General features: G+C 42.3%; 1 protein-coding gene across 1 annotated transcript; it reads right to left on the bottom strand.

The window, feature by feature from the left end:
* Positions 1–11,459: 11,459 nt before the first annotated feature.
* Positions 11,460–15,717, bottom strand: LOC126175297 (cuticle protein 12.5-like). Its single transcript, XM_049921964.1, has 2 exons — positions 15,661–15,717; positions 11,460–11,788 (listed from the first exon to the last, which is right to left on the bottom strand). Exons 1-2 carry the CDS (start codon positions 15,670–15,672, stop codon positions 11,489–11,491), a joined length of 312 nt encoding a protein of 103 aa, XP_049777921.1. The 5' UTR covers positions 15,673–15,717; the 3' UTR covers positions 11,460–11,488.
* Positions 15,718–15,917: the final 200 nt, after the last annotated feature.

The raw sequence follows: 15,917 nt of genomic DNA, 5'->3' as shown, positions 1-15,917 counted from the left end.
GAAAAATATGGTGTAAATGTAAAAACCTTATTACACCTCATACATCTATTCATACCTTGCTCTTTACGGTTTTTGCTTCAATTATGCAGTTCAAAAATCTTCGTTCTATCTAAATCTGGCATTGCCACATTGTAACATTATGGAAGGGTATTTACAGTGGTCCACGTTGAACTGCATGTAGATTTGTCTGGCGTACCACAGACACCACGATCCCATATTGACCAGTGTGACTGTCTCGAGAAATATTACTGGCTTGGTAGAAATTAAGGCAATCCAGAATAATTAAAATGTTCGAAAGAACAGATATTGAAAAATAAGAGAGTCCTCAGTTCTTTCGGATACTTTCGTTACATTTGCAAATTACCTTCTGTGTATCTCAATTGACGCAATAGCACTTTGGAAAGAAAGCGCCTCTGAACGACGGGAAAAATTTACCTACTTTGGCGCTAGACCAATGGACAACAAGATGTTCTCTAATGCCGGTTTGTTTATGGTTTACTCTGGGGATGCTCAAGGGCTTTTAACAGCTCGCTGACTATTTGTTCTTTGTTAAAAACAAGGCGTTAAATCAGTGAATAATTTATAACGTCTATCGTAATTTGAAGGTTCTATCAGTATCGTAATTTGAAAGTCCTATCAGTATAATGATGGACGCTATAAAACTGCATGGAAATTACAGATTGTATGACGATTACTTTATTTAATGCATAGTTTCAATTTATTCATCATAAGATCAGTCAAAATTAAGGAGCACACGTCCTGTATAGGTATGGAGTCAAATATCTTATGAATAAGACAATGCAAAAATCTTTGCATTGTATTGTTTTGTGATTAAGATGTTTCACTCCATACCTATGCATGACGTGGTCTCCTTAATCTTGATTAGTCTGATGACGTATAAATCGAAACGCAACATTTAGGAAAGTAGTCACCACAAAACATGTGTCTTTCACGTATTTTTATATCGTCCATCATATCACTGCTACAATCTTCAATTTACGTAAGAATGGGTGCATACCTCCTAAGTGACTACCCGTCACTCCTGTTAGGATACATAGTGTCGCTTATAATTTTTCAACTTTGTAGAAATGCAATATACAAGCATATTTCTTTGATAACAAAAAAATTTCTTAGTAATATGCATATCGGTGAGAGATGGAAGCTTGAAAACTGCGCCAGTGATATTTCAGATGAAGATCACACTAAATCGCCGACATGCAAGTGCATCTTCGGAGATTAGAAAAACTGATTGTGTTGACACGTTCGCTGTCTGTGACGTATAGAGAAGAAAACAGTTCCCTTAAAAGATTTCCCTTTCTTCTATACACTAGAGCGAAGAGATTAATTTTGGAATAAATCAAATAATAATGACCGACACAATTTTACGGCTGTAGCAACAGTTACATAATTTCGCTTCATTGGACTTAAAGCATGTTATGATCTACACAGCTTTGTGGGGAAATATAACGTAAGAGCTTCCGAAAACTGTATAACCGGGTGTTTATAATTAAAGTGCAGCTGCTCACAAAATTTCATAGTGGGCTGAAATCATCGGACGGCAGCGAGAAGTGTTAGATATTCTACTGCGTTAATGCGGAACCGATTAACGCTGAAAAAAAAATAGTTCCAACTTCGTTCACCAGGTGCAAATCTGGCGCTGTGAATGCAAGAAAGACGTATACAGTGTTTCTATATGTAACGGATTAGCAACCGGACCTGGACAAAAAAGGTCAAACGAGTGAGAAAGACATAACGTTTATTTTATTATCAACCGCCACTTACACAATTTGATCAATATGAACACCGGAGACGTCGACGAAATTCTGTACAGCACCAGATTTGCAATGGTGGTCAAAATTGGAAATAATTTTTTTCCAGCTTAAAACGATTCCGCATTAACGACTTAGCACATGTATTAAGTCTCGTTGCCATACTGTAATTACAGCCCACTCCGGATCTTTTCGCTGGCATACTGTAATTATAGGCCACACTGGACCTCCGAGACTAATTGCACTTTAATTATAGCCACCCGGTAATCAGAGACAGAACTGTCATAGATGTGAAGTTTATATGGGAAATGGAAGCAGTACAGATAATTACCGTGAATGTAGGTTGACTTCTATCACCGTTACACAATTTTTCTGTACGTCACGATGTCCTATAGCCACGAAGTAAATCTTTGAGATTGCGGATTCCGATTCAAAAAGAAACACATACTATTTACTTCATGAGTGTAGCAAAAACGTGATTTGAACGCTTTGTAATCTCAAGTTACTGAAATCCTCAGTCCTTTAACGCATATTTAAAGCCCAACAGCAACTACTGTAGGAACACGACCAAAAACTCCATACAATGATGAAACAAGAGACGTGGACATATGTCCGAACTTGTAACCGAATGTGTTTCAGTTACTTTTCAGCATCAGGGCCGCTTTTAACAGACCCCGTTCTTTTTGCGTAATATTCGCAGAAGTGCCAAAAATAGTGGATAATATAGACACTCTGATTAATTTTCTTAACCTCCAGCGTCGAGTTTTCCTTTAAAAACGGCCGTTGCAACTACATACTACAGAAGTTAATTTTCTGAGCAAATTCCTCTTATTAACCGAAATCTTAAACTCTCATTTTTCCTGTGGATGAAGTATGTCATGGAACATTGCTCATAGCTGTGGTTCAGCAGCTGCAGAATATTTCACCAAAGATAAAAAGTCAGTCGTCAACTGCACAATGAAACCATAATTTGCTTCACTTAACAGGTTTCTACAGTTAAAACTGTCATCTTCATATGTGAAATTCGCTCAAATCATTGGTAAGCTAACGTCAAAATAAAAATCCGGCGGTCGTGTTCTTTGCTACAAACTCAATAGAAACAGAGTGAAATCTCTAAAAGATATATGGTACGTGCGATGACTGGCAAATGGTTAACTGTCCAATTTCACATCGTACATCGTAAGTGCGAGAAAAGTCAACCAAAAAAGTGGATCAGCATGGCTAAATTGTGATTAGCTGTTTCATTTTAACATTTTGTAAAGTACAAGGTTCTGACTGGAGCAGAGGGGACGGGAGAGAGGTCACGTAAAGCACAACTGCTGGGCTAATTCTGTCGTCTTGAATTTATGATTAATTCCTTTCTAAATTTCTCACCATCTTATACATTTGTTTAAACTTGTCGCCAATGTCATCTTTGGTTTTTATAATTTCTAACCATCCCATGTCTTTAATTGTTAAGTGTTCCACCGTCCGCCGTCCTTAATTTCCTATCATCAATCATCTATGATTTTTGAATTCCCCACCAGCATCATCTTTATGACATCATGCATGCGACGTCATTGTTGACGGACACAACAAGCTCCTTACACTTTTTGTAGGCAACCCAGTCCGATCTCCAACCTGAGATTGTCCGAGTAACTGCTGGTGTGCCGAGTGAGTCAAAATGTTGGTAGCCCTACTACTCGTCTATCTCAGTTTCATTTTCCTTACGCGCACATTTGCTCGTTTTCTGTTTTTCCTAGCAATTCCTAGCATGAATCTGTCCATTGCTTGCTCAGATATTGATGGTTTTCGCTTTGAAATTCCATCTGTCACTGTCACAACTAAGAACTGCTAATACACACTGATAGTAAGTCCTCCTCTGCTCACGAATCATTGGCTTATTTCTTGAAAATCATTATTAGTTTACCAAAAGCAATCCGGGTTATCACAACTCTGCTGTTCATTCCTTTGCTGATAATCCAGTTATTGCCCTAAATATAAGAACCTAGCTGGTTCATGTCTTCACTGTTAATATTTACCACTTAAATAAACATCGAATGTGTTTATAAACAGCATCTGTCATCATTTCATTTGTGTCGTTATTGATATTAACAATCCGTCTTTCTGATTATTCCCTTGAACTATAGACGTAGTTTCAAAATCTTGTAACGTGTGTGCAATTTTCTCTACATTTTTATTTTCTGTTCCATCGCCATCTTAAATGTTGGAAGTGTGGGGTCCACCGGAAGTAAGCTGCCGGTTTGTTTCCTACACGTTCTTGTCGTATTTAATTGTTCTTCTTCGCAGATTTTGATCCTATCGTATTCCATCGCCTAGCATCTGTAAATTAGTACATTCTTCGATTTTTTACTTTGGGGTAGCAGCCTAGTTACCTGCCAACGAGCCACTGACAGCGACCACTGGGCGATGACCTGTGCGGTACGGGCGCCTTGCTGCGACTGCTGGCCACCCGCAGCGCTCGGGCGTCCGATACGTTGCCTCCACTTAGGATTGCTTGACCCGTCGCTTTCTTCTCTGACTGACGGCGTAGACAATATGAGGTAGTGCGTACAAGTACGAGAACCTGTGTTAAATAAAATAACATGAGCAGTCTGGCATAACCGGGATATGTTTTCTGACCTTGCGTTGTATAATATAACAAAAGATCAGACAAAAAGTACTGCACATCTACCGAAACTTGGTAATAGTCAGGTTCAGAGAAACAAAATTTTGTGCGTACGCACTGTTCCTTTGATATTTTTGAAGCTTCAATCAGTAAGTGACACGTTTGATCTACTCCACTAGAGGATCTTTGTTTCCGGTACATGAATGTCTTTTATTATGTTATGTATTTACGTTATTATATGTTTCTTTGTTATGTTGTGTTGTCTTATTTTCTTGCGACAAATACTAATAAGTTTTCAAAGTGTAGTCACTGGTTCGAAAAACCACAGGTAAAAGGTCTTTAAGGATCTATAAAGGTACTGATTGCAGAATGCCGGCCGGAGTGGCCGAGCGATTCTACGTCTGGAACCGCGCGACCGCTACAGTCGCATGTTCGAATCCTGCCTCGGGCATGGATGTGTGTAATGTCCTTAGGTTAGTTAGGCTTAAGTAGACCATAGAAGTTAAGTCCCATAGAGCTCAGAGCCATTTGAACCATTTGATTGAAGAATAATGAAATTACACGTAAATTCTCATGCTGAGAGCGTAGATATGGCATTTCCACTGCATGATCAACGTAAGTACAGGCAACAGTAAGCTGTCGTCTGGGTTTCACACGCTCATTGTCATATTTTCTTTCTGTGTGCATACATGTCTTCATGCACGAAAGAAATACAATTTGGCCAGATTATAATGGTTTAAATGGCTCTGAACACTATGGGACTTGACTTCTGAGCTCATCAGTCCCCTAGAACTTAGAACTACTTAAACCTAACTGACATAAGGACATCACGCACATCCATGTCCGAGGCAGGATTCAAACCTGCGACCGTAGCGGTCGCTCGGTTCCAGACTGTAGCGCCTAACTGCTCGGCCACAACGCCCGGCCCAGGTTATAAGTAACATTCTTTACGGCAATGTGACAAGAATTTTAATAACTTTTGAAAAAATTTAAAAATTTAGGACTTTTTTTAATTTCTGCATTTGTAAAGAAGGGGGCCGAAGTGGTTCATTGTCACATGATATTTTGAATGCATTAAACCAGTAAGTTATCGAATAGGAGCAATAATTAAGTGTAATAAAGCAATGTACGTAGTAACGGAGGAAAATGGTAAGTTATAAAGTGTGTTCTTCGCTAGAACTGAACGAAGTGCACGTTGATCTTTAGGTGGTACCGCATTTCTGTCATGACGTGTGACAATTAGGGTACCATTTCTTCATTATATGCTGTACGCCTTAATTTGCTCCTAGCTATATCTGAATTTAATAACTGTTCTAAAATATTTAAATGAAATAAAATTGTAGTGTCACCGCCAGACACCACACTTGCTAGGTGGTAGCTTAAATCGGCCGCGGTCCATTAGTACGTGTCGGACCCGCGTGTCGCCACTGTCAGTACTTGCAGACCTAGCGCCACCACATGGCAGGTCTAGAAAGACGGACTAGCACTCGCCCCAGTTGTACGACGACTTTGCTAGCGACTACACTGACGAAGCCTTTCTCTCAGTTGCCGAGAGACAGTTAGAATAGCCTTCAGCTAAGTCCATGGCTACGACCTAGCAAGGCGTCATTAGCCTTACAGTGATTATAATTAACCGTATCTGGAGATAGTCTAATTTGTATCGTCAATAGCGATGTACCACAAGGATGCATTAAAGTTGAGTATTAACTTAGATACGTACTTTTCTTATTAGCATTCAATTACTTATCCTGTTCCAGAACTCACGCCAGCCGGCGTGTGTGTACGCGTGCCTTTCGGCTACCTCCGAGTGGCGTGGCTGTCTTGCTACGCCACAACAAAAATAATTAAAAAAGATATGTTGAATTATCACGACACATGACTCTAAACTTTGTGAAAGTAATTATTCCTTTCCATCATATGTAGGGTGTCTGAGAAATGTTACCGCAAACTTCGAGGGATTGTAGAGGGTGTCTTGAAGAACAAATCGAGCATAGCAACCCCTGATCGGAAACGCCATTCAGGATGGGGCTAGCTGCTGTCTAGACAGGCCTTACCTCCTACGAATTCAATGCTTGGTTGCTTCGGTGGGTGGATGATGGTATACTGAAAAATATTGAAGATTTTATAGGGTTCCAGGAGAAAAATGAATTGCAAGTGGAAACCCATGTCGAAAACCGATATCTACCGAGGAAACAGAGCATCACATTCATAGGGAACTAGGCCTTAGACACAGCAGGTAGCTTCATCTTCTCTACTGGCGATCGTGGCAATCAGCCGCGATCACTGAATAACAAACAACATAAGGAGACGTTCCTCCTACGGCCAGTCAGCGGATAAACCCATGTTTTCTATAGAAGAGGTAGCCCGGTGGCAGGCGCTGGCGTCTACTGCTTCGATGCTCTGCAGCGTCGTTGGATGACGTTTCCGGACGCGAGTTCGCATCCTCAATTTCTTCCTCAAGACACTCTCTACAACCCCTCGAGATTCGTCGCAACTTTTGTGGGACACCCTGTAGACATGGAGTTGCCTATGCTACAGTGATGTCCCAGAACATTTCGACCACATACTTTGCAACGAAAACACCAACGATGCCGTCCGCCATGAATTCTTAAAGCTTTTGGTATATTTCCAGAGGTGTATAGCACAATATGGTACGCGCAGGTTACCGACAGTTTGTGTGTGCGAGGGCGACGCCCGATAACGTCCCAGATGTGTTCCATATGCTAGAGATCAGGAAAATTTGCTGGCCAAGACATCAATGCAAGTTCCTCAGGATGCTCCTTTGATCACTGTAGCATGATTCTGTGATTCTGATCTTGTGAGAGGGACAACTGTACTGCTGAAAGACACGGAGGATGAACGGATACAGGCGGTCCATAGTACTGCTCAGTTAATTTACAACTGTCGTGGTGTATTCGGTTAGTACCACACCTCCCATGGAAGCCCATGTGAACGTACGCTTGTCATAATACTGCCCTGCCACCTAGCGTTCGTAGCGCAGTGCATGTTGTGAGGCCCGCATCTCGTGGTCGTGCGGTAGCGTTCTCGCTTCCCACGCCCGGATTCCCGGGTTCGATTCCCGGCGGGGTCAGGGATTTTCTCTGCCTCGTGATGTCTGGGTGTTGTGTGCTGTCCTTAGGTTAGTTAGGTTTAAGTAGTTCTAAGTTTTAGGGGACTGATGACCATAGATGTTAAGTTCCATAGTGCTCAGAGCCAGTTGAACCATTTTTTTGCATGTTGTGAGCAGCCATTCGCCTGAAAGTCGTCGTAACCGAACACGAACAGTGAGCCTGCTGAAACAAGAAACGTTTATCATACGACTCTGCCTCAGTGTGGCCAGTCTGCAAGTCATATCCCAGTGACTGTGGTGTGAGGAATCTGTAATTATTGACTGTCTGGCCTGGAACATTAGAACATGGTATTCCCCTCGATTCTCGTGAACGAGATGACGCCATGAAGCGTGAAAGACGGTGGCTTGACTGAAAGAACGTTAATTAATGAAGAGGCATTCGTATGCGCAAATTCGCGATTTATCGATGCGAAGGCATCCCTCCTCGACTGGCTGAATATTGTTTAAGGCCGAAGGGGAGTACTGGTCTTGGTAGCTAACGCTACTGGTTGTCTGGGTCCGCTGGGATTCTATTGCGACAAAACGACACCGATTTTGTACCGGGAAAAATTGGCTGCCAAAATTAACTGCCTGTCGGGAGAATAGCTACACTGAACATAGACACCGCATCAGGTACTGATATTCCATAGCGGAATATATTCTTACGAAAGGGCATAAAAACCACTTCAGAAGTACGAAGAGCCTTTCCCACTCATCGACATACTTGGTCTGAGTAATAAAAGAAGCGATAGAAGTTCGGATATGCACCAGAAATTTTTACAGAGACGGAGGTTACGATCTGATTGGTGCCTCGGTACGAGTACTTGAAATCCATCGTTTTCAAAGTAATAAGACCACAAACATAATTATTGTGGGATATGTGATGCTGCGGATGGTCGCCGTTCCACTTTGAGCCCTCAGAAACGGTGGGGGATAGGGGATTTACTGCCTCACTGACGATTTTCTGCATTTGTGCATCCCAATCCCGCTCTCCAAGTGACGTCAATCGGTGAGTAGCTCTTAGAATACCAAGCCACGTCCCCTCGAGAAATGTCAGGTTTGAACGCCAAAGAAAGTCGTTCTTATCATCGAAAGCTGGAGCTTTAACTCATTTTCGGCGCGGTACCCTCGAGAAATGACAGGTTTGAACGCCAAAGAAAGTCGTTCTTATCATCGAAAGCTGGAGCTTTAACTCATTTTCGGCGCGGTATGGACACCGAGAAATTTTTTTCGCAAATATGCCGCCGCGAAGAACTTCGATGTCACGTCGAGAGTGTAGTTTGCTAAGTAGGTTGTCGAGCAAAAATTCTACTATGAAGTCACATATACACGGTCAAAGCTTCTTCATTTTTTTAAAACAGCCGATAAAATTCGAATTTCTTCTGGTATAGTTGATTTATGTGTACTCTCATTGACTTTTTAGTTTAACTGTATGGGTGACGTCCGATTTCTTTGTCACAGCAGTAAACAACGATCGGCATATGATCTGATCGGTGTTTTTCGGCTGCTACCACGAAAATAGAGTACCAAGAAAGCCAAAACGAAACACAGATCAGTGATGTATTTTATCTAAATAATTAGGCACAGGGTTCCGTGTAAGTGATCTACCTTTGAATAAAGGTAGACTTCCTTCACCTATGATTTCGGAAAACAGCTCATCTTTTCTATTTTCTTCCATCTCCATGTCCCATTGTGAGCAGTGAACACTAAAATCACCAAGTACTATTTTAAATTGTCTCATTGAGATGATGGCCGCAATCAGGTGATCTTTCGTCATCAGTTCCCTCTGCAATCTATGTACAGTGACAATAATAACAACACTGCTATTCATATATATAAACGTGAACAGAAACAAGAAAATAGAAAGGCATCACACCCAAACTGCAAAAAGGCATGTAGTGGCAAATTAAAGTGATTTATTTATGGATTTAATTAGGTACATTCCATGTACCGATTGGTTGTAGTTAAACTCACTGGGTTCTAAGTCCTGCAGTGCGTGCTGTGTACACTGCAGGAAGCTGAAACATCGTAGATACGGTCATTAATCGGCGCGCTTGCGGAGTGTACTGAAAAAAAGAGAGCAGCACTTCAGCTTTCTACTGCAGGGTGAAAATATGGTGCTGCTGGCAGTCAGAATTGGAAATGTTCCCTGTTCTCTCTTGTTTTGGCGTCAGTATCCTGTTTGCCACTTGGCTATGCATGTTGATTTCTTTTGAACTGACTGTTGGCGAAGGGTTAAGAAGGTTGAAGTTTTCCGCACGAAGTGCAATGTCTACTGAGAAGGAAGATCTTGCACTGCTGGTAAAGAACGGCAGCAATCGCAGCGTGGGAATGAAGGCGACAAAAACAGCTGCGAAGAGGCCCCACGTCAGTAAATGGGCTACAGAAAATGATGAAGAGATTTGAAGAGACAGGTGAATTAGATTGATGCAGCAGGAAGAGGAGATCGCCCGTTCACGTGGCAGATGTTGGTGAAGTTGCTGCAACTGTTGCCAACCGCGCAGCACGTGCCCCAAATTCTGCAGCCAGTGCTTCAGCTATGTCACGGAAATTCTCTCTGACCTGGTCAACAGTTCAAAAGTCCGCTCCGATAGCTAAGTGGTCAGCGTGACGGATTGCCGTCCTATGGGTCCGGCTTCGATTCCAGTTTGGGTCGGGGATTTTCTCCGCTCAGAGACTGGGTGTTGTCTTCATCATTTCATCCCCATCCGGCGCGCAGGTCGCCCAATGTGGCGTCGAATGTAATAAGACCTGCGCCAAGGCGGCCGGACCTGCCCTGCAAGGGGCCTCCTGGCCGATGACGTCAAACGCTCATTTCCATTTCCAACAGTTCAAAAGATTTTACGGCGCATTTTACACTGGTATTCCTACAAGAGTCACCAAATGATGCCTCAAGATAGGCTGCAACGCCGTGACTTTTCTCTTTATTTTTCGACACTCATGGAAACTGATGACATGTGGCTGAGAAATATTCTTTCGAGTGACGAGGCACATTTTACTCTGCACCGTGATGTGAATGCATGACAGAACTGTCACGTATGTGGTTCTATATGCCGTACGTTTGCAGGAACATCCACTGCACTCAGATTATGTAACTGTTGTGAATGTGTAGTGTGGTTTCATAAATTTCTTCATTCTCGGTCCGATTTTCTTAGAGGTGATTACAGCTCACGGGCCTGTCAGACATACAGTGATGTATGCACATAATCCTCCTTACGCAACTAGTTTGACAGTTTAAATAAATCTCCGCGTTTTCAGACTGATGAGTAAAATACAAAGGTCTGAGCAGCAAGTACAGTTGCGTCGATAACATCATTCAATATTCTTTCAACATTAAATAATTTTGGTAGATCCTGAATTTATCCCATTTAATCCAGAAAATTATGATGTAAAGCTAAATTCACTGATCAGATCTAGGCTGCAGCCCGTTGCTGATCACCTGGTATTTAACCCATGGAGTTATTAACGTAGGTATGAAGGGGAATGTGAACAGTACATTATTTTCATTGTCACTGATCTACTTTTAAAATTAAAAGATAACTCGATCTTTCGGAGAAGCGCGCCAGTTGTATTCATTAGGGTTAGTGAACATTCTTCGAATTCTGGCGCAAGAAAAATTCTTGGCGGCATCAGAACTCGATCATGGGTCTTGTGCGTGAAAGACTCACATGCTGAATACTCAACCACATTGCTGGATTAAGTAATGTGTTACATGTCAAAAATGAAATATTCTAAGGGATTACAGGTTTGTGGTGTCTGGTTTCAGGAAACGCTTTTCCTTCATTTTGAAGGATAGAAAGTGTTAAGTTTTGGTTGCGTGCATAACAGTAATTAAGTGTGGGCGAATGCTAATTAATGTTGCCATTTTTATGCATAAGAATGGACATGCCGTCCATTATTGACGCCAGTAACGAATTACGTATGATAGGTCAGGGTGTAATTTTGAAGACACTGATTGTAATAAATACTCCACTTTATTGTCGACAAGACACAAGTTAGATTTTAGTGATATTTGAGAATCGGAGCAGCGACAGCAGGTGCAGCATAGGCTACTGGTGCGTGGATGGCGGGGGCGGCGTAGGCCACGGGGGCGGCGGCGATGGCGGGCGCGGCCAGGAGGCGGGCAGTCTGCGACACGCGGTACGTGTTGGCGTACGAGGAGGCGGCGGGCGCCACGGCCACGGGGGCGTGGGCCACGGCGACGGCGGGGGCGGCCACGGCAGGCGCCACGGCGACGGCGGGGGCGGCGTAGCCTCCCAGGTAGCCGGCGTGGGCGGCGGCCACAGCGCACATCAGGATCACCTGCCGGTCGTACACAGTTGATGATTTGACTTTTTCACAGTACTGGATGAAACCATATTCTCACAATGAAAGAAGCACACATACAGTTTTTTTTTCTACATGTTGATGCAAGCTTGGCCGTCACGTTATCAAAACACTGCTGTGCACCTTCGAAAAAGTACGTCAACTGGTCTCTGTAATGTCGCCAGTCAGAGCATAGAAATAAAGTCAAGAAACATTGATATGTATATGAAGACCATGTGCCAAAAGGTGTTTTACCTCCATTAACCATCGCTGTCAAAAAATTTAAGAAGTATTTATGATTTGTAATTCGATAGTCAGTTGAAATAGACATGTTACGAATGGACCACCTAACGTTTTAAGAACTCATCATTTTACAGAAATTTCTGTTATCAACGAGCTTGTCTGAGTGCTAGGTTCTTTCACGTTACGTTTTTTTGTAATGTATGATACTAATCTAAAATTTTACGCTACGTTATATAATCAGATAGAAGTTGAACAGGTAACAAGCTGTAATACGAAAAAGCGACATTTAAAAAGATGATAATTTGATATTAAACCGAAATGTAAGGAACGATAAAAAAATCCGTTTGAGGGCGTTGCTGCAGGTTATATGCGAATACATAAACACCAAGATGTACGCAACGGATTAGTGGCATATTCGTGTCTTTCCGACCTGAATGCCGTACATGCAGACAGTTGAACTAAGGTGACGTTGTTATAATAGGAGTCCAAAAAGTATCAAAGTGCTTTTATACTTTCTTCTGTTGCCGAAGGACTAACACGGGTTGCCGAAGGACTAACACCGGGAAACATGCATCGGAGAATGTGGAATGTGTATGGAGAGGCATGTCTGCCGAAAAGCACTGTTGCGTAGTGGAGCGCCAAGTTCCTTGCGACAAGGGGTAGTGATACGTCAAGGGAACGCACACTCCCATATCGCAAATGTCGTAACGCTGAAGTTACGACTACTCAAGTGGAATTCACTCGAACATCCGCCCAACAGTCCTCATGTATCCTCAGATTCCTTAATTGAGGCCTTGAAGTGTCGACAATTCCCGTAGCATGAGGATGTGCAAAAGGCAGTTATGGACTTCTTCACGCAGTAGCACATGGTGTTTTATTAAACGAGTGTCTTCAACCTGGTGCGTCGGTGAGATGATAAGCTCAATGCTTACGGCGACTTTCTCTGATTGGGTACCGATTCTGGACTGCATGGCCTTCGAACGGAAACTTTTTGACCGCCCCTTATATATAAGATTTTGTATTACATATCATTAAAGAGCACACAGAGACTATGACCTAACTACTGCGATTCAAATTCTAGGCTTAAAAATAATAATTGAAATACTCGTATTTTGTGGAGACGTCTATGATTATTTGTCCTCTCCAGAAAGCAAGGAATATGGACAACTAAATAATTATGTACATAATAACAGAAAACAAGTACGAGATTTTAACTTAACGTTTCAGGTTTTTTTTTTATTCGTCGCTATTGATTTAAAGAGTACTATGTGCATCTAAACTTTCGTATCAGATGAAAGCTATACGCTGAAAAGGGACTTTATCTCGAATTTAGACTGTTACAGAGAGTGTTCCACTAAATCGACTGACGGGTAAAATAGATTCAATCACTGAGACGGAACACAGTGTACTACGATGCCAATGCTTATTTTTCAAATTCTGGGAAGGCTTTTGTAGTAAGGTTGGAAGAACATCACAAACGAATTTCGAAAACAGTGCTTACCTTATAAGTTTCGTAGTAAATATTCTGTAGGCGTTGCAAAATGTGACGTCGTTAATGGTGATCCATTTGGAGAATGCAAACTTCAACCGCCCGGAAAAGTCAAACTTACTGAAGTATTTCGGACTATTATGCAATAGCCTGATGAATTTCTTATTGGAACTGTTGGAGCCCATTCCCGTTCTGCGGAGGACCTGCTCAAAGGGGGCGGGGGGGGGGGGTACTTCTAACTGAACTAACATTCCGTTGCCGTGTGCTAGAGCTACAACCCCCTCCCTACCACTCCCACCGCTCCTCCCGCCGCCCCAGCCCCCTCATCCTTTGAAAGGGGGCCAAACTATTGGTTTCAACAAGATATCATGCTATTCATCTGACCGCGGCACAAGAGCCCGTTATATTTTAATAATGATGATCCTCTTGGAGGATGAGACTATTTCAATTTCCATAATGAAAGGATCTTATGGCATTGCTGTCCGGGAGGCCCCATCCGGGTACGTTCGCCCGCCAAGTGCGAGCATTATTTCATTCGACGCCCCACTGTGCGACTTGCATGCCGGTGATGACGATGAACTGATGAGGAGGACAACACAATACCCAGTCCACAAGCGGAGAAAATCTCCAATCCTGCCGGGAAGAGAACCCGGGCCCGCTGGATGGAAGGGAAGCACATTACCGTCCAGATAAGCAGGCGGATAATTTCCATAATAATTTGTAACAACCTCAACACGAAATCGTGCTGCCCAAGAACATATCACGTTCATTCGAAATAAGCAAAATTTTCAGACTTCGATGAAAAATCTAAAAAAAAGGTAACTTAAATATTTAATTCCCATGAATATCTATAAAAATAAGTTTAGAACGCTCGGACAGTAGTAGATGAGTGAATTACTACAGAAACAACAAGTATTCGAAATCCCTAGTTACATATTCAACGACTAAGACATTTCACAGGCAATCTTAGAAGAATTTATCTACGCTGAAATGGTTTCATTAAAATAGATAAGGCGAGAAAGTGTAGGAGCTCTCTATTTATTTCTCTCTCTCTCTCTCTCTCTCTCTTTCTCTTTATTTCTCTTTCACCCTCAACCTCTTTATTTTCTGAAATTGTTCCCATTCCCAGCATTATGGCTACGCATTCAATAACAACAATTTTCTATGGGTAGATACTACTGTCATCACCACGCACCATTAACACTAAGCTCGGGGAAAGAAAAATTTATTTGTCCGCAAAGTGTATCAGTTTTTTACAGTGTGTTTACGCATTTTATTTATATGCATCGTTTCTAGGACGAGTTTTTGGACTGGTCTGGTATTTGCCAGCCACTTGTGGAAAACAGTTTATAAATTTTGCAGGGAGCGCTTTTTTCCGAAGAAATGGTCGTCAGTCTTATCATTGTGTGACTCACTTCTCAGCTACATGTTGAGCTATACTAGGAGAATCAGATGACAAATGATTTAAAAAGATTGATTATTTTACTTTATGAAGAACGCAGACACATAAAAGACTTCAAGAAAGTTTTAAAATTTTTTACATGGGGGACTGATGACCTCAGATGTTAAGTCCCATAGTGCTCAGAGCCATTTGAACCATTTTTTTTACATGGCTGGAGCAGCAAACGTCGAATGAAATATCCTTGTAGAAATAGTAGACAACCATTAAGTTGCAAATTGGAAGGTTTATTAAAACCCATTTATCATGGTTTCAACGTTTATAAAAACGTGTTCTTCAGAAGTAAAATATGGACAACTGGATTACGAGCTGTGACAGAGGTATGTTAAAATGTAGTCGAAAGGCGTCCTGAAATATGAAATTTTACCTCCATATTAAATTAAAACATGCACAACGTGGGTTGTTGTCGTACGATACTTCCTCGCCAATGTACAGTTAGTGAGGGCTATGTTTTGACGTACCTCTTTGACAACATGTAACCCAGTTGCCCACTTTCTCCTCCTGAAGAAGATGCATTTGTGAGCGTTGAAATCATGGTAAAGGGGTTTTAATAGACCTTTCAATTTGCAACTGATTGGGTGTTTACTATTTCTACATGGAGACTTCACGAAAAGATAAGTTACGGAGAGAAAAGAAGTAAAATGGAGTGAAACTTGTTGAGTCGACGTTAGGACTTACCAGCTTGTACATGTTGGGTAGGTGTGAGTACAGCGGACTGTGGCGACGGACCGCTGTCCGCGCCTCTTTATACCGCTGCGCCGCCGCCCCCTAGTGGACCACTGGGTCAGCGCGGCGCTCCCGGCCTTGACGGCGCCCCACACCTGGCGTAACTGCCGCCGCCCGTCTCGCCTTACTCACTGCGCTATTTTTCTACTAGCCGACTGCACAGCGGTATTCCATCCCACCAAACCACCGAGATGTCCCATTTTCATGAC

Source organism: Schistocerca cancellata, chromosome 3 (assembly GCF_023864275.1).
Source record: "Schistocerca cancellata isolate TAMUIC-IGC-003103 chromosome 3, iqSchCanc2.1, whole genome shotgun sequence".
Classification (NCBI taxonomy): Eukaryota; Metazoa; Arthropoda; class Insecta; order Orthoptera; family Acrididae; genus Schistocerca; species Schistocerca cancellata.
Note: the sequence above shows the minus strand (reverse complement) of the source record. Positions and strands in the feature narration are given on the sequence as shown.